Raw genomic sequence first — 22,554 nt, 5'->3', positions numbered from 1 at the left:
AATAACCCACCAAACAATTTGGGTTGTTTTGTATGAAACCCCCCAGAAATGGGATTGTGTTGTTTTGTGGGTTTTTCATTTCATCCTAGAATGACGAAAAAAGTTGTGCCAGTCACTTAATGACTTAATGGGTTATTTTTGACCCAACTGTTTCCAGAGTGTAGAAAAACAAAGAGATTTTGCTGATCTCGCAGCCACTAAATTCCGCTGTTGTTGGCTAATGATGTTATCGTTCAATAGATTCATTTTGACACTTCCTCTACACTTTTGTCCGATTTTATTTGTATTTTTTTTCATGTCCGCAGGCATTTCCCGGCTGTTCATCCACATGAGTTAACGGCATGGCTCCGTTTGGTTAATGATCAAACCGTGTTTGCTTTCTTTCTTGTCCAAGAACAAACGGACAAATGTGTTATCGTTGTTCCACTGATAACTTGCTAAGCGGTCAAGCTGCAAGCTGTCGACCTCGCTGGGGAATTGAGCAGCAGCCAAACGCACAACCACATGAAAAAATAATGTAAGGGGTTCGTTTTGGGGGTTAGAGTTCAAGTTTTGGGTTAGGTGTACAAACTGTTTGCCAATAATAACACCGTGGGATGCAGTTTTTCCATTGCATTGAGTTTGTATCTGTTGGTATATGTATTTGGCCATGTCACTTTGAAAATATGGTTAGTGTTTGGTTTACGTTAGAGTAGTAGAAGAAGAAACACAGATTCATGTCATCAAGCCATCGTCACCAAAACTCCAAAATCAAGTCCTCTTCCTGACACAAGATCTCTGTCGTTTTCTGTCCTTTGAAAAAGTTTCTAATCACAGAGTCCAGTCCGGCGTGCAGGCCTGTGGCCGCCGAGCTTCTACTTCAACTACTAATTGAAAGCTTTGCATGCACGCACGCACAAATACGTGGGAAAAATACATGAGAAATGATGGAAATGTTGCCTTGCAGATAAAGCCGCAATTAAAGCAACAAACCCAAGGATATTTGATGAATACGTTTTACTCAAGTAAACTTTGCAAAAGTTTTTCTTACCTCTCAACCAATCACATTGCTTGAATAATCTCCATAGGGTGAATGTTATTGGTCTGAACGCTATCGGATCCAACACACTCGGGGTCCGAGGTCACATGGGTGCATGTTTTGACAGTCCGGCAAACATCTGCTGCAGACATCTCATTCCTACGTAATCCCAGCACAATGCCAGCTCTCCTTCTGTGTGTGTGTTTGTGCGCATGTGTGTGTGCGCACCCTCAAGTAATGGAGGCACGTACACACACACACACAATGCGTCCCAAACAAGAGAAGGTATCTCATCGATCCTTAGCTTTCATCTTCTCCTCTTCTTCCTCTTTAATCCTCTTCATCCTCTGAAGGAGTCAGGCTCTCTCTGTCTATCTATCTATCTATCTATCTATCTATCTATCTATCTATCTATCTATCTATCTATCTATCTATCGATCTATCTATCGATTTATTGGAGGATTTTTTTTAAACCTTTATTTAACCAGGTAAAAATGTTTAAGAACTAATTCTCATTTACGACTAGGATCAAGTGCACAAAAGGAAAAAAACAGTTTTATGTTTTGCATTTTGTTGAGCCCTCCCCGTCATTTGCATAAACACGAGTTCCAGGTAACCCCATGCAAATGTAAAAGTCTGTGTTCTAAATTCTGGTTCTCTTTTGTCAAGCTCTGCCTGCTGGCTGTTAATTCTAACAGCTGACTTGAATTGCGACTCTGGCTTCTGTTTCTCATTTCTGGCTCTCAATGCCGGTTTTGGGTTCAAGCTCCTGATTTGTAACTGTGGTTCTAGATTCTGTTTCTGACTACTGGTTCTGGATTCTGGTTCTATCTTTTGATTTGATCTGACTCGTGACTCTGGATGCTGGTTTTTCTGTCTCTATTATCGGTTCCAATATCTGGTCTCCATTTTGGTTCTGACTGCTGTTTCTTACTTCTGGTTATGACTACTAGTTCTCGATGCATTGTAAATCTTGCTTCTAATTCTTGATCATCTAAATTGTTGATCTGGTTGCTAGCCATAGATGTTCTGACATCTGGCTCCCACTTCTGGTTCCAGCAGTTGGTTCTTTGTTGTAGTTCTGACTTGTTTATCCAAGTGATGATGTATGATAGGACTATTGGGTTTGGACCTGGGTCAGTTGAGGTTCATTTTTAATGGCGATCACATGCTTCTCTGATTAATGAATGAATGAGTGAATGGATGAAGGAGCGCACTTGACTGAAGAGTGTTTGATGGATCTGCCCTCAGGAAGATTCCGGCGCTTCCAAGCAGAACATTTATTTTTTTGTCAGTGACCTGCTGACATCGCTCATTTGCTTCCGCACTGTCGGAAAGTATGCGAATGGAAAAGTTCCGGAATACTCAAGAGTCCCTGCAGCAGCAACAATAGTCTTCACCCGTCACTTCATCAGGTACACCGTGAATAAAAAATGATGGTGCACCCTATTTGTGTTTGGCATGTTAGCAGTCCATTTTCTGGTTGTCAGAGAATAGCGTCATTCATTTCGGTGCAGGGGATACACACCCGAAATGATTCCAGCGGATAAATCCCTCTTACAAAAGTGATATTTAACTAAAAAAAAACAACATTTGGTCTTGAGCTAGCTCAATTAGCTAACTAATTTCAAATGATCAATACTGAGATCTCCCAGAAAAAAAAAAAAAAAAAAAAAAAAAAGCTCAACTAGCTAACTGACTAATTAGCTAACGGACAAGCTAACAGTAGCTATATAGCTAATTAATGGGGCAAAAGTGCTTGTGTTTGCCTAGCAACAAGCGGTTGTTGTAAACAAGCTTGCTGGCACCAAATCCTTCAAATTAGCAACATTTCGCTGAAGTCGTTGCTGTCTACAGGACTCACAGGTGGCCACTTTGTGCGTGAGCCCGGGCCACGGTTGGGTCGCCGGGCAGTCGGCGCCATCAGGCAGGGCACTGTCGCCTTGTTGTCGGCTTTTCTCGACTGACCCTAGCCGATGACAATGGCGGCACACGTGCCGCAACAAATGCGCACGTACAACTCTGAGAGTCGAGTTGCAGATGGACGTGTGTTGAGGGAGTGCAGGTGGACACACACACAGTCATTTCACTTTCACACACGCCCTCAAGCTAGCAACCTCCCAAGTTCACTGATCCCCAGTTCAAAGGTCACCCATTCCAGTGGGTCCTTCGGCAATCGGCACCGACTTTATTTTGGCTACAGAACGTCAGCATACCTATTGTAAATGTTTAAGCATTTGATTAATTCTCATTTTAAATTTCATCCGACTACAGAATAATATATAAATCTGTTACTGCTGTACCTTAGATATAGTTTTTATAGATCGTTTGCGTGTAAGCGGTGTCAAATCCTTATAAATCTTCCTCAGCGTTTTCGCTTTCCCGGTTATCTTTCACTGTTAGTTTACCAAGTCTTAGCATGTTAGCATTTGATCAATTCGCATTAGAAATTGCACCTGACTACCAAACAAGATATAAATTCCTTACGGAGATATCTCAGCAATTAGGCTACTCAAGTAGCTATGTAGCGTTCTCTATTTGTATAACTGTTAGCATGTTCACGTTTGAGCCCTAGAACTAGTAGTAATCAACTTCAGGGCAAGATAAAAGTCCTTATGGATTTACCTTAGCTTTTACCTTACTCAGGTTGCTATCTTGCTGTTAGCATAACACCTGTTAGCCTGTTAGCAGTTTAACATTAGAAATAGTACCCGACTACTGGTCAAGTTAAAGATGAGAGGCTGCTTGAACACTGAAATGGACCCTTGACCGCCGATGTTATGGCCATCTTGTGTGAGAAAATCAATATCCTTGTTGTCCAGACAATAAAAATGTGCAAGTTTTTTTTGTTTTTTTTTACAACCATCCCTTGTGATATAATATCACACAAGACGCTATCTGTTTACATATGTTGGGGGAAGTTGTGTGAGGCCTCCTGAGCTGCGCTAAGCCCCGCTTAGCTTGTCTTTCATCAGACTGCGCTCGTAACGGAGCGCTGGACTCTGATGCATCATGGGAAATGGCCGTCAAACGTCACTATTCCAAGAGCGTGGCTGTGGCCCGCTAGCTTCTTGTTGTGTCTGCGCCCGTTGAAGCATTGAACAAACGCAATGAGCAGAACCACAGTTTGATGTAGAAACACCCGCCCCCCACACCCCACCCCCGAACCCTTTTGTGTTTAGTCATGGCCTTCAGCTGTGGGCCTCGGCTTTCATTAATCATTAATGACCCACAAGGGGGGCTCTTGAGGTCCTTGACCTGGCTGCTTGACCGCACCACAGTTTTGCTTGTTTTCTCAGCTTCACTGCATCATGACCTCTGCATGGATGCACGAATCGGACGGGGCGGACTTTCAGGTACGGGAAGAACCCTTGATCTAGGCTGGGTGGGCAACCTACAGCACAGACTCATGGCACTGGTCCAATTGAGCCAAAAATGTCCGTTTCAAACCAAAGTTCTTCAAACTTCTTTTGCATTTATGGACATTCGATCTTGGGACTTTTTTTGTGGTCTACTTATTATAGACATGTCCACTAAATTCCATGTTGCTAAGTGAAACTGGCTTTGGTCATGTCTACCATCATTCATTCTAACCTATGACCTTTCATTTGGCTCATGGGCTAAAGGTCATAGTCCAACATGCATTGTGCTGTTATCAGAGCACTTTGAACAGCACAACACTGAAGAGGGTATGTTTGGTTATGTCGCACTTTGAACAGCACAACAATGAAGAGGGTATGTTTGGTTATGTCACACGCTTCTTCTTTGCCGTCACTGGGACGGGGATCTCTGGTCTTCCATTCATTTGGCTTATTGGTCGTTTAATATTCATTCATTAGCTAGTTGTAAATCTTGACTCCTCATATTGTGTGCAACTGCACCTGAATATCTCACATTTCTCTCAGGCTTGTCATGTGACTGATTGATGGCGCCGGTCCAAAGTGTTTCCCGCTCCCTCCCGCTTTTTTTTCTCAGTGTGCCGTCACCGTGTCCCGTCACCGCGGGGTGCACGTGTGAGACACCGCACACCCGACACTTAAACACTCGCTATTGTTCCGACGACAACGGTAACATGATTGGGTTTCGCTTTTTACGCCCGTAGACATTCGTGTGTAAGATGATATGCCGGGCTTTAATGTCAAAGAGCAATGGAGGCCCACAGTGAGAAAAACAACACCTAAGCCTAAAAAATATTAGCAGTGCTTCACTTCATTTTTGCATTTACAGTATATGACTGTAAAGAAATAGAAAAACAAGTTGTGTGCAACCAAACTGCAACAAGGACATCACAGTGTGGGATTTGATCATTTTTTTCAGGATTACAGTAAAACCATATTTATCACTGGCAGTATGTTCCAGATACATGCGCAATAAGTGAAAATATGTCTGATGGGTAGAAAAGAAAAAAAAGTTTTACAGCTTTATTATCACTCCCATTTTCCTTTGACACATTTACGCTTATTAAATCTCACTCTTTAAACACATTAGATATATTTTAACACAGAAAACAAGTTGCAAAAATATTGAGTCTGAGTACATTTGCCTTTAAGAGTCTCTTGGATGTGCAACCATTTATTGAACGCCGGGAGAACAGTAAGTGCATCAGTAACTCTGGCTCTCCTTTCCCACATGCAAGGGCATTACAATTATAATTAGTATATTATTAAGATGGCTTAAAAAACGTAATATAGGAGGGAAAGAAAAACCATAATATAGCTGGGGATTATCTTAATATATGTTATAATAATTCTTAAAATGTTATTATAACGATATGTTATTGTATTAAAATATTTGTCTATTAGTTATACCCCCTTATTCCCCTTAATAGTTATCTGAGCACATATTTAATTTTTTGTTATTCATGAAAAATATTTTAAAAAATTCATTGATTAAAATTATTTTTTTTTAAATAAAATAAAATGTATTTTCCTTAAAGTGCATGATTTGAAAACAAATATTTAATAAATGACAAAATATATATATATTTTAACAATAAACTTGAATTCATCAAGAAAATTGATTTATCGAAGTTTCAACAAGACAAAAGATTCCAGGAACTTTTTGCTTTTATGATTTACTTCTTTTTGCCCTTGTATGACAGTTAAAACAATTCTAACCTGATACGTTTGTTTATTTGATGCCCTGTCGTCTTCATGCAGAGCTCATCGGATGAGTGTGACCCGCACGAGGGCACCCATGAGGGCAAGGAGGGCAAATACCGCCTGCAGGTGACCCAGCGTGTGCAGCGTCTGGAGTACTGGCACAAGGAGCTCACGGGGACCCTGGTGACCTCCATCAAGGTGCTGCCCGTTCACGGACACGCCGTCGCCTTCCTGGGAACCGCCGATGGACGCCTCATTCAGGTGCGACGTGCCATTTTTGTCAATTAATATTATACATGAGCTTTCAGGGTTCATTTTAAATATTTATTTCAGTATGACTTTGCCCGTACAGAAGAATGAAGGTCGATCAGTCATTTGGGAATTGCAGTTTACTTTAGCGACGGACCGATATGTTTTTTTTGGGGGGGGTTGAATGAGAACCATTGTGTGTTTGGATGCTAGAACTGCCGTCAAAATCGTATTTCTTGGGTGATGTATACGGACTGAAGGGGAAGGCACCTGTCCTAATTTAGTTATTGCGTGAATTTACGGGGGCTGGGGGTTTAGTACTTCCGAGAGTGTTCCAGGAAGGTTTTGGAACAGGTCCTGCGGTGCTGAACATATTTGATTGGAACCTTTTCGTTCCAGGGACTTCACGTTGGAAATGTTTCATTGGGGGGAAAAAACAACAAAACTCTCATGCACAGTTTTTGGGGATGACAGTCCTCAGCTTGACGTCTGCTCAGTGAGGCTCCCGTGTTGCTCCACTCACGCCATGTTTGGCGTGTAGCGTGCACAAAGAGCAGCTGTTTGTTGGCGTTCGCACCTGCTGCCTTTCTTTCAGCGTTTTAACGTATTTAAGTCAAGAAGTACAAGTCACTGTTGTTAAAGTCATTGCAGGGTTCCAGTAGAGTCTTGCACGGCAAATCATAAACATTTGCTGCCATGCTATGCCCACACGCAATGGCCAAAACTTCCATGTTTAGTGCTGCCCATCTGTCTAGTAGACGTGCTAGATTTCCTAGCAATCAGACAAACACAAACAGACACGTAGAAGTTCATCTTTGAAAGACCCCTAGAAATAGTCAAAATGGCCGCCTTTCTGTGTCTTTTTAAACCCGACTTCTCAAACATGTGCTTAGTTCATTTTGCTCCTAATTTTTTTTTTAAAGGTTTAAGTGTCCCAAAAACATATTTATAAGTTTTTTATTTATGTTTTTTTTAATGCTAGCGAATAAGGAAGGCTTTGATGCAGCCTCTCAACTGCAAAGAACGGTTGAATGAAATGGTAGTTATTACACAAATGGCCAGCAGGTAGCAACAGAGTAAAAGAGATCAACCAGGGCCATGTTGAAAAAAACAAACAAATTTCCTCATAATTCTAAATAGATTTGTGAATAATGATGGAACTTAGCTATATTCTAATGCTAATTGCTGCAAAATGGCAACAGATAGAATTATAGTTTTTTTCTGATGAAAGAAGAGACTTTAATCTTTCTTTTGGTAGTTTTTTTTTTTTTAGCAATAGAACACCGTTTATTCTGTGGGCCTTGCAAAATCAGTCAAAATCCAGTAAAACAGCCGAGAGCGAAGGGGATTGCTTCAGTGAAAATGGCTGGGAGTGAAGTTAAGGTGTGGAATTTTCCAAATATTTCAAAGAACGGCAAAGGTCCCTGGAAATTAGCCTAAAATGTCAGTTACCAGTACCAACCAAAATGGCCGCCTTCCTGTCTCTTCTTAGGCGTGACTTTTTAATACTTTTTGTGGGTCTACCCACAACAAGTTTGGCTGCAAAATGTCATGATGAAGTGAAATTAGGTTCAGGGGCTGAATTTTCACAAGAATCTAGCAGACAAGAAATTAGCCCAATTTTTTTTGTGTAATTCAAAATGGCAGACTTTCTGTGTCTTTTCTGCTTGACTTCTTGAAACTTTTTTGTGGGGCTACTTTTAGTAGACATGCTATACAAATTGCATGTTGCTAAGAGAAACTGTCTTTGAAGCTGAATTTTTCAAATCTCCTGGTTTGCGCCACTGAACCAATAGCGAGACACTATCTTTGTAAGTTTTTCTGTCAATGATCAACACAAAAAGCTCGGACCAACTCGGAACTTGGGTCACTTTGACCCAATTTTTTTGTGCTTGTTTTGTACAAAGTGTCAAATTGACCCAAGCGGGTCGGTTTTTGAGTTCTGAAAATGTAGCATTATTTGTCAAGAATACGTTCTTCGACTTTTGTTGCCATAAAACAAAACGTCCATCTTTGAACTACACCTAGAAATGTCCAAAATGAGCTTGAAATCACGGCTTCAAAGCAAAATAGCCTCTGATTGATTGTTTTATCGATAAATCTTTGTTTGTCCCAATACTTTTGCCCCCGCATGGCATAGCTGGACAGTTAATTTGAAAGGACAGCTGCTGGAGAAAAACACACAGCAACAGCTGCACGGGACCCTCGCTGAGTTGGGAATGTCGTGCGAGGGAACGTGTCAGCGAAGACCGCCGCTCGGCCATTAACGTGCCGATCAGCGTGAACACCCCCACCCCCCCAGTGCACCGCGACCCACCACTCCCGCCTTCTCCCATTGGCTGTGCCATCCCGCCCTTTTCGTGCAGCTGTCGCCTTTTTCAGCTCGCTTGTGCTTGACCGATGTATCAGCTCATGCACCTTCTACTCGTCATATTTTTACTGCTGTTCATGCATAAATATATACAGTTTAGCATTCACACAAAAAATTACAAATTGTTTAACTATTATAATAATGTTATGTGTACAACACAATGATGTCAACAGGAATATTATTATCATTATCAATAGCAATTGTGATTACTTTCATTGTGAATCCTCAAAATGATAATTTGCTGCCATGCTAAGCCCACTTCACTTCTACACCAGAAAATCACAATGTCCTATCACTGTTGAGCTTGTGGAGCAGGCCCGCGGGCTACTATGGTGAACTATTATATTTTCTTCCGATTGAGGCTCATTTGGGCGGATTCCTGAGTAGGGGTTTTGTCAAAGTACGACTACAAACCTTGGAATTTGCCTAAAATGGCTGCTCTAAAACAAAAATGGCCGACTCACTGTTCCGTCATGGGTCCTTGAAGCTTATTCGTGTGGCCTAGGCAGGTCCATCCATCTTTGTGGCGATTAGTGAAACTGGTGACCGAGGCAATGTTTATTTTTTTTTTACTTTTTTCTTCTTCACACATTTCTGACAAAGTCAAAGCCCTTAAATTTGCGGAAAATACCAGCTCCAAACTAAAATGGCTGACTCCCGTTTCAGTTGTGTGTGTCCTGTCATATGTCTCCGTTAGTGTCATTTGGCAAAGCCGACGACACGGGTTGACTTAAAAAAAAAAATTTGTCATCTAACTTTTTCTCAATTTCAAAGAAAGTACAAGCGCTGGAATTCACACAAAAATTCACTTCCAAACCATAGTGACATACTCACTGTTGAATTTGTCCTTGGGACTTATACATGCCTTGAGAGTTTTACACGCATGTGCGTCCATATAGACCATAGATTTCGTGTGACCCCCCCACACACACACACACTTTATCTAACTTTTGAACAAAACCCTGTTTGACCTTGCTTCTTCTGGGCGGATGTACAGAAATACAGAAGAAGCTCATCTATGATACTAATTGACAAAGATTTCGTTAACACAAATGTTTTTTTCCAATTTTAGTTTTCATTATTTTGTTCATTTTTGCTAACAATAACAACCTTGGTTTGGAGCTGATTTTAATTTTAATTTTTTTAGCTATTGAGTGTGTTTTGACGAGTCATGTTTGGGACCTTCAAAATACATATATTGGTGATTTTTCTAAGGCAGGGTGTGTGAGTGTGTGTGTGTGTGTGGGGTGGGGGGGGGGTGGCGGGGTGGGGGGGGGGGACATGTTTTGTGACTGGAAGCGATTGTCTACATACTTCCTCATTCTCACACACATTGTCAAGTGTGCGACCTCCCCAGCGGTTCAACGTTAACTTTGCAACAGTGAGAATAATGGCCGCCTGGAGGAGTTAATGGTGGTGTGAATTACAGCTTATTGTATTAGGCGGGTTGGGGGGGGGGGGTCGAGGAGGCGTAGGGGGGGGGGGGGTGGGCTGGTGTTTGCCGAACAAACAGTGCGACCGCTGTGTTATTCCCACAGTGGACTCAGAGCGAAGCCGAGGGGAGAAATGTTTCCTGAGCGCGGTGGCGGCGAGTCCGTGCGAGCAGGAAACTGAAATACAGCAAAAGCTGACAGCTTCAAACAAAGAACGACACTCAGGCCGTCTTTTTGTCATTTTGGGCCCGGCGCAGGTGGTCGGGAGGTCGCCAGTTCACGACACAAGATCTGAGGCATATTTCTCAAAAAAAAATTGAAACTCGTTTTCTGGCCCTTTCGGTCTCGTAATACAGTAAAATTGCACATTTTCGAGTGGCCTTTTATTGTGGGCAGCCTAAGGCACACCAGTGCAATATTCATGCGGTCTGATCAGTATTTTGAGGATGATTGAGCAAAGAAGTGCTCACTAACACAGATTTGTGAAAATGAAGCATAGATAAAATTCTGCATTTATATTTTTGTTCAGTTTAAATGGAGATAGATGGATGGATGTGTAGACAGATCAATCGATTGATTGATAGATAAAGATGATTTATTATTGGAGATGTACGAGTACCGATACCAGATATCATTTCAGGCTGATATCAGCCTTATTTTATGGTACCAGGTTCTGAAGTCAGTTGGCTGCACTGAGAGAAAAGGGGTGAATAATTATTAATTAATTTTAATCGCACGTGTAACAGTTTTTTATTGATAAAAAAAAAAAGTTGAAAATATCATATACAGTGGAACCTCAGCGTTTGAACGTCTCGGAACTCGTACAATTCGGACTTCAACCCAAAAAATCGGAGTAAAAAATGCCTCGGGTTTGAACTCATTTTCGGAGTTCGAACACCCAAGCAAAGCAAGTTAAGCCGAACATACCTTGTAAACGGGTAAACGAGTGAAGCCGAGCAAAGCCGAACAATGCCGAATGCTCACGCTGCTCATTTTCAGTGTTCCATAGTGCTCCATACTCGCGAGTACATTTTGATTTTTCCACGACAATTTTCTTCGCCATGGGCCCAAAGAAAGACAACGGTGCCAGTGGCAGCAAAGAAAAAGATACAGTGCTACAAACCACAGTGGAATTAGGAAGGAGATTATCGCGCAGTAGTAACTACCGTGTAAATACTGGCACAAGGACCCCCCCCTTTAGATGTTCAACAAAGTGCCTGATGTTAAACAACGCACGCAAGGACCGCTTAGTAGTCTAACAATATGCCCAATGTAAAATACACAAACTCAACACTGAACTAAAGCTAGCAATAACATAGCATTTATCATCCACTGATGCCATCGCACCACAACAAAAAAGGTAAGGTATTTTTATTTAAATACTGTACTGTATTGTAAATGTTTAAAACATAAATAGAAATTAAAATAGGAATTTTCTGTTTTTGGAGCTTGGGAACGGATTAATTGCATTTACATTATTTCCTATAGAATTTTTTTTTCCGGATGTTAAACAATTTGGACTTTGAACACTTTGCAGCAATGAATTATGTTCAAACTCCGAGGTGCCATTCACTGTATATTCTTTTATACTGCACAAATATGTCTCACTTGGTGTTGATTCTTCACAAAAAAACTTGCTAACTGTTTGAATCCTGAAATGTGCCAAAAGGTCAATAAGTTCAAGGGGAGCGCATACTTTTGCAAGGCATTGTACTTGGACGGAAATATGGATGATAGATGTATAGTGGACAAAGCTATTTTTCACATTGAATGAAACATCTGACACTGAGATCTTAGAAGAGCATTGCTCCTGTAAATGTTGGTTGAATTCTAGTGCGTGTGCGTGTGTATTTGTTTGTCACACACACCGCACACATGAGAGTGCTTGTGTTCCCAGTGCGTGCCTGTGTGGGTACCTGAGTTTGTATGCGTTGATGCTTGGTGAAGAGCCTCCCGCATGTTTTTCATACGTCACGCGATTCTTACAGGTGCGCTTTTCCCGCTTTGCCTCGCCGCACGTCAACCTGCGCTTGGACTCGCAACCCGTCACGTCCTCAGTGGCGCTGCTCGACGGCCAGGGCAGCGGAGCACTGCTTGTGGCCACTGGAAACAAGGTGATGCCATCAACATTCAAAACAGAATATATACTGACAGTGAGGAATATTTGTTCCATGATGCAACCGGTAGAGGACATACTGACATTTTCTACCACATTTTGAATTCTACCAGATCACCAAAGTGCCCCTGATTGGCCCGGGCTGTGGTCAGCTGACGTCCTGCACTTCCTGTCTGCTGTCTTCACGGGTGACAGAGTGTGGTTGGTGCGACGGTCGCTGCACCCGAGCTCACCAGTGCCATGCCCCATCCGTCTGGACGCAGGACTATTGTGTGCCCATCATTACCAAGGTAACACTTAGAAGTAGTTTGACATAGAAAGTATCCTCAAAGTAACAGGGAGTACCGGTGATTAGTCTATAAGTTACAAGACATAACTTGAGTAAGTAATCCAGAAGTAATTTCCATCCATCCATCCATCCATTTTCTTGGCCGCTTTTCCTCACAAGGGTCGCGGGGGTGCTGGAGCCTATCCCAGCTGGCTTCGGGCAGTAGGCGGGGTACACCCTGAACTGGTTGCCAGCCAATCACAGGGCACACAGAGACAAACAACCATACTCACAATCACACCTATGGACAATTTGGAGTGTTCGATTAACCTGCCATGCATGTCTTTGGAATGTGGGAGGAAACCGGAGTACCCGGTGAAAACCCACGCAAGCACGGGGAGAACATGCAAACTCCACCAAGGAAGGCCGAAGCCCGGACTCGATCTCACGTCCTCTGCACTGGGAGGCGGACGTGCTAACCAGTCAGCCACCGTGCTGCCCAGAAGTAATTTGAGTTAGTAATTTGCATCGAAACAACAAGGACTAACTTTACCAGGAAATAGCTTGAGGTGAGCTGTAGCATACAAGTAACTAAGGAGTTGCTTGAGTTATATGTAATGGTAAGTAACTTGCACTTTAAAATAACCAAGATGTACCAGAAAGTAGCACATGCAAGAAGTAACTTGAGGTAGTGAGTAACCTGCTATAGGAAGTAACCTCAAAGTAACGGAGGAACTTTTACCAGAAAGTATGGTAAGAAGTAACTTCAGGTATGAAGTAACCTAAAAGCAAAAGTAACTTGGAAGTAACTCCAGATATGAGGTAACCTCGAAATAATGTAGCTGGAAGTAACTTGAAGTAAGAAGTAACCTAAAAGTAAATAACTCACGCTTAGAAGTAACTTAAGATAAGTAACTTAGAACTTCTACCAAAAAGTAACTTGAAGAAAGTAAGTAACCTACACTTGTGTTAATAAGTATTAGGAGGTCATTTGTATGAAGAAATTTGAGCTAAGGATGTGAATAAGGAGGTAGCAGAGTAGCAACCTGTACCAGAAAGTAACTTGAGGCCTTAAGTAACAGTAAGTCACCTGCACTTAGAAGTAACTTGAAGTAGGAAGCAACTCGGCAAAAAGGAAGTAATTTGATGTAAAAATTAATCCTGTAGTAAAATGTCGCAACTTGTACACCTAAATGTAATCAAGTAGCAACCTATAACAGGAAGTAACTTGAGGTATTAAATAAACCAGAAGTAACATGGAGTAACTTACACCTGCACGTAATTTAACCAATTAGCAACGCGTCTCAGGAGGTAACTTGAGATAGTAACTTAGAAGTAACAGGATGTAACTCACAGCTTGGTAACAGTAAGTCACCTGTACTGAGATGCAACACAAGGGAAGAACAAATCACTAAGGTAACCAGAAAATGGAGTTCTTCTGTGTATGTGTGCTTGTGGGGCAGCAGGATGCCTTTTGATGTGTGTTGCTGTGAAGCGACGTGATACCGTCACAAATTCTGTTCCCAAACGTCTCAGATGACCCGCGTGTGGAATGCTGCTTGTGGAAGTGTTTGGACAGTATTCCATCAAGTAGTATTCCGTGGCCCGTTTCCAGCTCCGATGGAGCTTCCCCGTCGGCGCCGGTGTTGTTCTTGCGTTGTCCGCGCCGACAGAAGATCTACACGCCCGCTGCTTTCCTTATGGCCATAAAAGAACCTGAGAAAACACTTTTTATCTTCTTTTCAGAGACGGAATGTGCATCCAACATTAAGCGCACAACATTAGCAACACCGACACAAGCCAATCACATCCAACTAAAACATTGGAGTATTTTGTTGGTGTTTAGATATGCACATTCCGTTTTGACCCTTTGAAGATGCTATCCGCAAATTAATAATGCCAACAACCGTTCAAAATGTCGCTGTATATGGACAAAACACTTGGAGCAAGAAGGAAGTTATTAAGAAGTCAAAGTAACAAAGTAACACGTGGTAACTTGCACCTTACAGAAACTTGAGTTAGAAAGTAAAGCAAGTAACTTGAGCTAGGAAATATCCCAAAAGTAACGGGAAGTTACTTGTACTTAGAAGTAACTTGAAGTTGAACATAAGGGAAGTAACTAGAGATAGTTAGCCACCTAGTAGTAGTAGTAGGAAGTAACTTCAGCAATAAGTAACTTGAGGTAGAAAGAAACAAATCAAAGTAACTAACATCAGGGTAGGGCTACTCGATTATGAAGAAAATATTAATCACGATTAATTTGGTAATAATTGCAATAACGAGTAGGACAATCATTTGTTTTTTTGGTACAAAACAAGAAATGCTTAAACATGGAAAAACAAATATTTAGACAAATAAATTTCTTTGAAACACTATAATTATGCAAGTTCCTTTTGAACCAAACAAGTTTTATTAAAATAGTCATTTTAAAATAAAATAAAATAAAAGGGTGCAAATATTTTTCTATCCAAAAATTTAAACAACTTAAAACTAGTATTAATAATCTTTAATCGCCTGAATGTCACTTGAAGCAGAAAGTCACTGACTTAACTTGAGGTAGTAGATGACCTTGAAGTAACTTGAGGAAGTACCCAAGAAGCAACCGGAAGTACCTTGCACCTAGATGTAACTTAAATGGGAAGTACACTAGATTTAACAGGAAGTAACTTGCACAAAGGAGAGAGGAAAAGGAAGAAGAATTAAGTAACCTAGAACTAGCCAAAAAGTAACTTAAACTAAGAAGTAAATGGAGGTAGAAAATACCCTAGAGGTAACAAGAAATAACTTATTGAGAAATAAGTTGAGGTAAGAAGTAACCAGAGCAAGAAAAATAAGTAACTTGTACCCTGAAGTACACCAGAAATATATTGCACCAGGAAGTAACTTGATATAGAAAGTATCCCAGGAGTAACAGGAAGTAACTTGCACCTAGAAGTAATTTGAGGTAAACACTAAAAAAATGCTAGGCTGTTTTCTTAACCCACTCGCTCTGTAGCTGTGGATTTTGAGCAGATTGGGTTTCTTTTACTCAATCTTGGGTTAATTATTTTGACCCAGCACATTGGGTCGAAGATAGGATTTGGAAAGCTGAAGCTGGTCGCCAACTTTTTAGAAACTGTTCGCAGTAAAATTAGTATTATTTATAACCACAGCTATACTAATAACCTTGTAAACAATTTCTTGGTAGCTTTAAGTCACCAATTTGATTATCAAAATCTTGACCTAACGTGCTTGGTCAAATCCTCAACCCAGTGCGCTAAATAACCTAGCATTAGCTCGGTCCCTTTCGAACCTAGTGCTGGGTTCACTATTTCACCCAATTTGGCTTACTTTTGACCCAATATTCTAGAACTAACCAATTAACAGGTCCGAGGTTTGTGACGGGAATATGTTTTCTCAGATTTCGCCGTCATCCGGGCCTCTCCGCGGTTCCACCGTGGTGACCATCTGCGGCCAAAACTTCGGTTTCGACCGGACGGAGAGTTTCAAGGCGTCGCTTGTGAGCGTGGAGCTGGCCGGCGCCCCCTGCAAACTTCCCAGACAGGACAATCTCAACAGGTCTGAGTGTGTGCTTGTGTGTGTGTTGATGCGACAAAGAGGTCCTATAGGAGCAGCTTTAATGGAGCTTATTGTGTGTGTTAAAGAAGGAATGTTAAGAAGCCCCCTAGAATCACCCCCCTCCCCCCCGTCCCATCCCAGATTTCCACATTCAGCACATGACTGCACTAAGTGGAAAATTGCTGGGAAAAGAACTCAGCATCCTGACTTCCCGCTCTTGTTTAAAAAAAAATCCAGCAATTAAAAAGCAAAAAAACACAACTAAAAACACTTGGCAGTCTTTCCCAGTTGCATTCCTCCAGAACGTGATGATGTTGATTGGATTAGGAGTATACTAAATCTTGTGTCTTCGGGGGGGGTGTTGTTGTGTTTTTAGGTGGACTGAGATGCTGTGTTCCCCCGTCTTTGCTGGGAACTTCACCCCGTCGGGACACGCCATCAAGGTCACCAGTGGACACAAGGTCGCGCACATGGACGGCGCCTTCACCTTCGTGGTAAGAGGACTGGCGCGCTTCCATAAAAGTAGTCTGAATCTACTTTTAAAAAGTCTCAATATGAAGAAGTAGTAACTTGTACTCAATGGAGAAATAGCTTCATCCAAAAGTAACTTCAACCAGAATCAAAAGACGTGATATAGCGGGGGAACACTAGAATTTGTGTTGAGAAGTAACCTTGGAAGTAACTTTGATCCAAAACCGGTTCTTCAAGCGTGATCTCTGAATCCAGGATCCGGTGATCGACAAGATCTTCCCGACGTTCGGGCCCAAGTCCGGAGGCACCATGCTGACCATCACGGGATCTTTCCTGGACGCCGGCAACAAACAAGAAGTTACTGTGGGCAAGGCGGCCTGTATAATGCAGACGTGAGTAATTAACTTCCCACACTAATGGTCTGATTTATTGCGATTGTTTCTGCCAAACGGGCAAACTGGCCGCACAGTTCATATCCATGAACACTTCCCATTCCATCACTTCAAATTCCATTTTGCTCTTGCAGTGCTTTTTCAAACTTCCCCTTAAATATAGCAGCCTTCCATCACTTTTACACCTGCTGCCAGCAGCGCACGTAATCTGTTAGAAAGAGTAAACACGCAAATTAGATTTGAGCAAACCAAGCACTAAAAGTGGAACTTGGCGCCCACAGTTTCACGCCAAACATGCTGACCTGCAAGACGCCTTCGCACACGGTCCCGTCGGCGCAGCCCGTCAAGCTGACGGTGGACTCTGTGGAGCGCCACGCCCCCTTGCCGTTCACATACAACCAGGACCCCCTCATCAACAGCATCCAGCCGTCGCGCTCCTTCATCAGGTGACATGCTTTTATTATTTTGATTACTACATCGGCCAAGGAAGTAAAAAGAGGATGATCTTTCTTTTTAATTCAATTAAATTGAGTTTATTTAATCTAATAATTTCCATGTAACCAACAAAACAGGCGCTTGACTAAATCTAATTGAATTGAATTGAAATTGTAGCCTAATTTTTATGTTCAATTTACAAAATGTGATTGAATGTAATTGAATATTTGCTTTTAATACATAATTTTAGTGTTGTGATGGCATCGCTATTTGATGGAGATAGTTGTTAACTGTTAAATTTAGTTGGATAAAGTAGAAAAAATTGGGGGGGGGGGGGGAAATGTTAAACTAATAGTTGCCAACAGGAGACACATTACATTTTATTTGACTTTATTTAATTAATTTTTGCATTTATTTTAAGGTAATTTTATTGTATTTGTAATTTAATGTAATTTAAATTGAATTTAGTGTATTGTTTTTCATTTTATTTTATGCTCAATTTGTTTATTTAATCTGAATAATATTAATATTTAATTTAGATTTGACATTTTAATTAATTACAAAATATTTTAATTGAATTAATTTCTGTAATCAAATGCCATGTAATTGCATACCCATTTGGTCCATGCAACTGTATTTAAAGTAGTTAAATTAGCTAAATATTTAATATGATTAAATTAGCTAAATATGTAACCCAAAAAAATTGTGTATCTCACATTTAATTTCACGTTTTAATTCAATGTAATTTAATTTAATTTAATTTCTTTTTGTATTTTTTTTTCCATATTATTATTTGGTCTATGTAGCATTGTTTAGTTAGATTAAACAAATATTTTGTTGTGTCCAAGTAACAAAACTTGTATTTATTTTAAAATATATTTGATCTATTTACTTTTTATATTTAATTTGATTTAAATTCATGTTGTTTTGTACGTGTGGTAAATTTGAGTTTTTTCATCAAAAAGTCAACTTTTGCTGAGCGCAACTGGAACGTGACGTTCTGACAGCTCAAAGAGGAAGTGCGTGGGAGGTGACGAGCGGCTAAAAGTGCTAACGCTAACAGCTTGAAACTCCCTCTGGGCATCTCACGTATCTCCACTCTACAATGATGCCAACGCTAACCTCCGCTTGTCCTCCCCCAGTGGAGGCTGCACGCTGTCGGCTCACGGCTTCTTCCTGCAGTCGGGCCTCCAGCCTGAGATGGTCCTCACCACCGGGCAGGACGCTGTCGTCTTCCATGTGGTGAGTACCATAACTTGTAGACGAGAGTAACTTCAATGTGGTACTTACCTGCTTCTGGAAGTTGCCTTTACCTCAAAGTAAAGCCAAAGTGACTTTCTTCTAAATGCAAATTTCATGTGGATGTACCTTGTACCAGGAAGCAATTCATGCATTATTTATTTAGTCATTTATTTATTTTGAATTTTGGCAGTTTTGGTCCTCCATAATAGAGAGGTCATGTGCACCAGAAAGTAAGTTGAGTAACTTGAAGTAACTTTTACCAGGAAATAGATTACACAAATATATAACTTAGGGTAAAACATGAAGCAATCTGTAAGTAATTTGACATCACCCTAAGTAACTATAAGCAGGAAAATAATTTGCTGCTGGAACGAGCTGAAGGCAGAAAGTAACCAAGAACTTGTAACTTGGAAGTAACTTCAACCACATTGTAACTTGGGGTAAAAAGTAACTGAGGAAGTAATTTGGAAGTTACACCGTAACCAAGAAGAAATGTGGTAACGTGTACCAGGAAGTAACCTGGACCAAGATGTAACAGGGGCTTTGAAGTTACATAGAAAGTCACAAGTTACTTGAAGTTAGTGAGTAACTAAGAAGTCATTTGTAGCAGGAAGTAGCAACTTACACCTAGAAGTAGCTGCAGGTTAGAAAAGTAATATAGGAAATAAAGTAGACATTATAGCACCAAAGAGTAACGTATAGCAGGAAGTAAGATGTCTTTCTTTATATTAATTTGGATCCAAGGTCTAAGGTGACTCCTCGTGGTTTCCCCACTCATTCCAACTGTCAAATTACTTTCCGACTTTTCAGTAATTACTCACACCAGGAAGCTCCCGCAGAAGCCTGTGAAGACGAATAGCAATAGGAAAGGAAATGAAGTGTAGCCTAGCGCGTGCGGCACATGGAATTGTCATCAGACGTCCTCACGCCCACTTGGAGGCGAAAAGACTCCGGTGTGTTGATGTGGATGGAAAAGAGCTGAAGTTCAATGGAAGACGGGACAAGCGCAAAAGACAGGAAACGTCTGCTGCGCTTGTCATTCAAGTCCAGTAGCTCGGCGAAGTCTTCAGGATGTTCTGGATCTCCTCAACCCCACCGGCCACACTTTATACTACTTATGCATCACACGCACGCATGCACATGAGCGAGTCAAGGCTACGTGAGAGCGCGTCAAGCCGGGTTTCCACTGACAGCTAAGCTGATTTGCATTGTATGCACGCATCTTAAAATCTGCAGGTTTTTTTGTGCTTTAATCAATTGTTATTAAATACAGAAAAATACCAACAAGCTAATTAAAATGTGAAATAATTGTATTTGTTACATTTCATGAAATAATTTTATGTTCACTTTATTTTTTTGTTTTGTGCCAGAATTATTGCTGCTTTCAACTAATGGAATACATGAAGGACTGAATTATATTTATTAGTAGTATTTAAAAAAATAAAAATAAAATAATCTCTGAATGTGTTAATTACAAAATATTGTGTTGACATAATTGAAAAATAACTTGAAAAATTCATTAATTCCACATCATTTTCTTTGCAAAGGCACAATATTCACATGAGACGTCATTGTGTTAGTGTACCTATTGAAATGTCCAGTGAGTGAGATTCCCCTGCATGTGAACTTATGATGATCCAAGGATTGAGTTACGCTGCAGTTGGCGCTCCGATCACGGCGTTGAAGATTTTTTGAAAGGGAAAAAGACACTTTTTATTGGCTTTGCTACGACTCAATAACATTCCACGTTAACGAGCCGTTCTTCTTCTTCTTTGTTCCGGAGGCCTCCACGAAACGCCACCATTGTCTTATCCGGTATTACAGCAGGAGAATTTGCAAGCACAAGCACGCTTCAATTAAGATGACTACACTGTGTGTGTGAGTGCGTTAAGTTACATGCAGTAAAGTAACTAATGAACTTACCCAAAGACAACCAGGAAGTCATTTTTACCTGGAAGTTGCATTGAGAAATAACTTAACTAAGATGTAACTTGGACCAAAAAGTAATTTTCTCCGAGAAGCATGTTTAGTTAAGATGTTACCTAGGAAGTAACATAGAGGTAACTTGTACAAGCAAATAACTGCGTGAGGTTAGAAGTAACTACGAGTGAGTAACTGAAGAGTAGCTCGTCCAGGAAGTAACTTGTAAAAGGAAGTAACATAACTTAGAAGTAACTTGAGGTAAAGTAACTTCAGAGTAACTAAGTTTAGCTTGTACCAAAAATAAATTTGAGGTCAGTAGACCAAGAAGTAAGTTTAGTAAGCCGTTACCTTAGAAGTAACATAGAAGTAACTTGTTCCACAAAGTAAATTTGGTTACAAGTAATTTGAGGTTGTAAGTAACTAGGGAGAAACTAAAACTTAGCTTGTATCAAAAAGTAACTTCAGATAGGAAGTAACTAAGAAATACCCTACCCCAGGAAGTTACTTTACTTACTATAGGGGCAATGTAACATAGGAAGTAACCTTAGAAGTAAAAGTACTTAGATGTAACTTGAGATTGGAAGTAACTATGGAGTAACAAGAACACAGCTTCAACTGGGAAATAACTTGAAGTAGGAGGTAACCAAGAAGTAACTTGTTCTGAGCGGTAATTTGATAAATTGACCAAGTAACCAAGAAGTAACTTGTACCCCAAAGTTATGAGCACCTAGATGTAACTTGAGATGTAACTCTCAAAATAACTTTAAAAAAAAAGTAACTATGCCTAGCAGTAACTTGGACCAGGAAGTAAGTGTGCTTAGAAGTGACTTGAGTTTTGGACTACTTAGGAAGTAACTTGCACCTTCAAGTAACTACAGATGTGACCTAACTTGGAAATAACCTAGTTTGAAACCCTAATTTGAAACCCTAGCACTAGTTTAAAACCCTAATTTAAAACCCTAGTTCTAGTTTGAAACCCTAATTTGAAACCCTAGCCCTAGTTTGAAACCCTAATTTTGAACCCTAGCACTACTTCAAAACCCTTATTTGAAACCCTAGCCCTAGTTTGAAACCTTAATATGTAACCCTAGCCCTAGTTTAAAACCCCAATTTTAAACCCTAGCCCTAGTTTAAAACCCTCATTTTGAACCCTAACCCTAACCCTAAACCCTAATATGAAACCCTAGCCCTAGTTTAAAACCCTAATATGAAACCCTAGCCCTAGTTTGAAACCCTCATTTGAAACCCTAGCCCTAGTTTGAAACCCTAATTTTAAACCCTAGCCCTAGTTTAAAACCCTAATTTTAAACCCTAGCCCTAGTTTAAAACCCTAATTTTAAACCCTAACCCTAAACCCTTATATGAAACCCTAGCCCTAGTTTAAAACCCTAATTTTGAACCCTAACCCTAACCCTAAACCCTAATATGAAAACCTAGCCCTAGTTTGAAACCCTAATTTGAAACACTAGCACTAGTTTAAAACCCTAATTTGAAACCCTAGCCCTAGTTTGAAACCCTCATTTGAATCCCTAGCCCTTATTCAAAACCCTAATTTTAAAACCCTAGCCCTAGTTTAAAACCCTAAATTTAAACCCTAGCCCTAGTTTAAAACCCTAATTTTGAACCCTAGCACTACTCCAAAACCCTAATTTGAAACCCTAGCCCTGGTTTAAAACCCTAATTTTAAACCCTAGCCCTAGTTTAAACCCCTAATTTTGAACCCTAGCACTACTTCAAAACTCTTATTTGAAAACCTAGCCCTAGTTTGAAACCCTAATATGAAACCCTAGCACTAGTTTAAAACCTACCCCTAGTTTAAAACCCTAATTTTAAACCCTAGACCTAGTTTAAAACCCTAATTTGAAACCCTAGACCAAATTTGAAACCCTTATTTGAAACCCTAGCCCTAGTTTGAAACCCTAATTTTGAACCCTAGCACTACTTCGAAACCCTAATTTGAAACACTGACCCTAGTT

The 22,554-nt window shown here is 40.6% G+C and overlaps 1 protein-coding gene across 2 annotated transcripts in view; it reads left to right on the top strand.

Annotated features, from left to right (window-relative positions):
* Positions 1-22,554, top strand: part of met (MET proto-oncogene, receptor tyrosine kinase) — a 58,291-nt gene that overhangs the window by 15,243 nt on the left and 20,494 nt on the right. For both annotated transcript variants that reach the window (XM_077569210.1, XM_077569212.1), the window contains exons 4-11: positions 6,178-6,381; positions 12,162-12,287; positions 12,403-12,579; positions 15,958-16,115; positions 16,492-16,609; positions 16,842-16,978; positions 17,260-17,424; positions 18,556-18,655. In XM_077569210.1, the coding sequence (XP_077425336.1) occupies positions 6,178-6,381; positions 12,162-12,287; positions 12,403-12,579; positions 15,958-16,115; positions 16,492-16,609; positions 16,842-16,978; positions 17,260-17,424; positions 18,556-18,655 (1,185 nt within the window). The remainder of the gene's footprint in view (positions 1-6,177; positions 6,382-12,161; positions 12,288-12,402; positions 12,580-15,957; positions 16,116-16,491; positions 16,610-16,841; positions 16,979-17,259; positions 17,425-18,555; positions 18,656-22,554) is intronic.

The sequence above is a fragment of the Vanacampus margaritifer genome, chromosome 6 (assembly GCF_051991255.1).
Source record: "Vanacampus margaritifer isolate UIUO_Vmar chromosome 6, RoL_Vmar_1.0, whole genome shotgun sequence".
Classification (NCBI taxonomy): domain Eukaryota; kingdom Metazoa; phylum Chordata; class Actinopteri; order Syngnathiformes; family Syngnathidae; genus Vanacampus; species Vanacampus margaritifer.
Note: the sequence above shows the minus strand (reverse complement) of the source record. Positions and strands in the feature narration are given on the sequence as shown.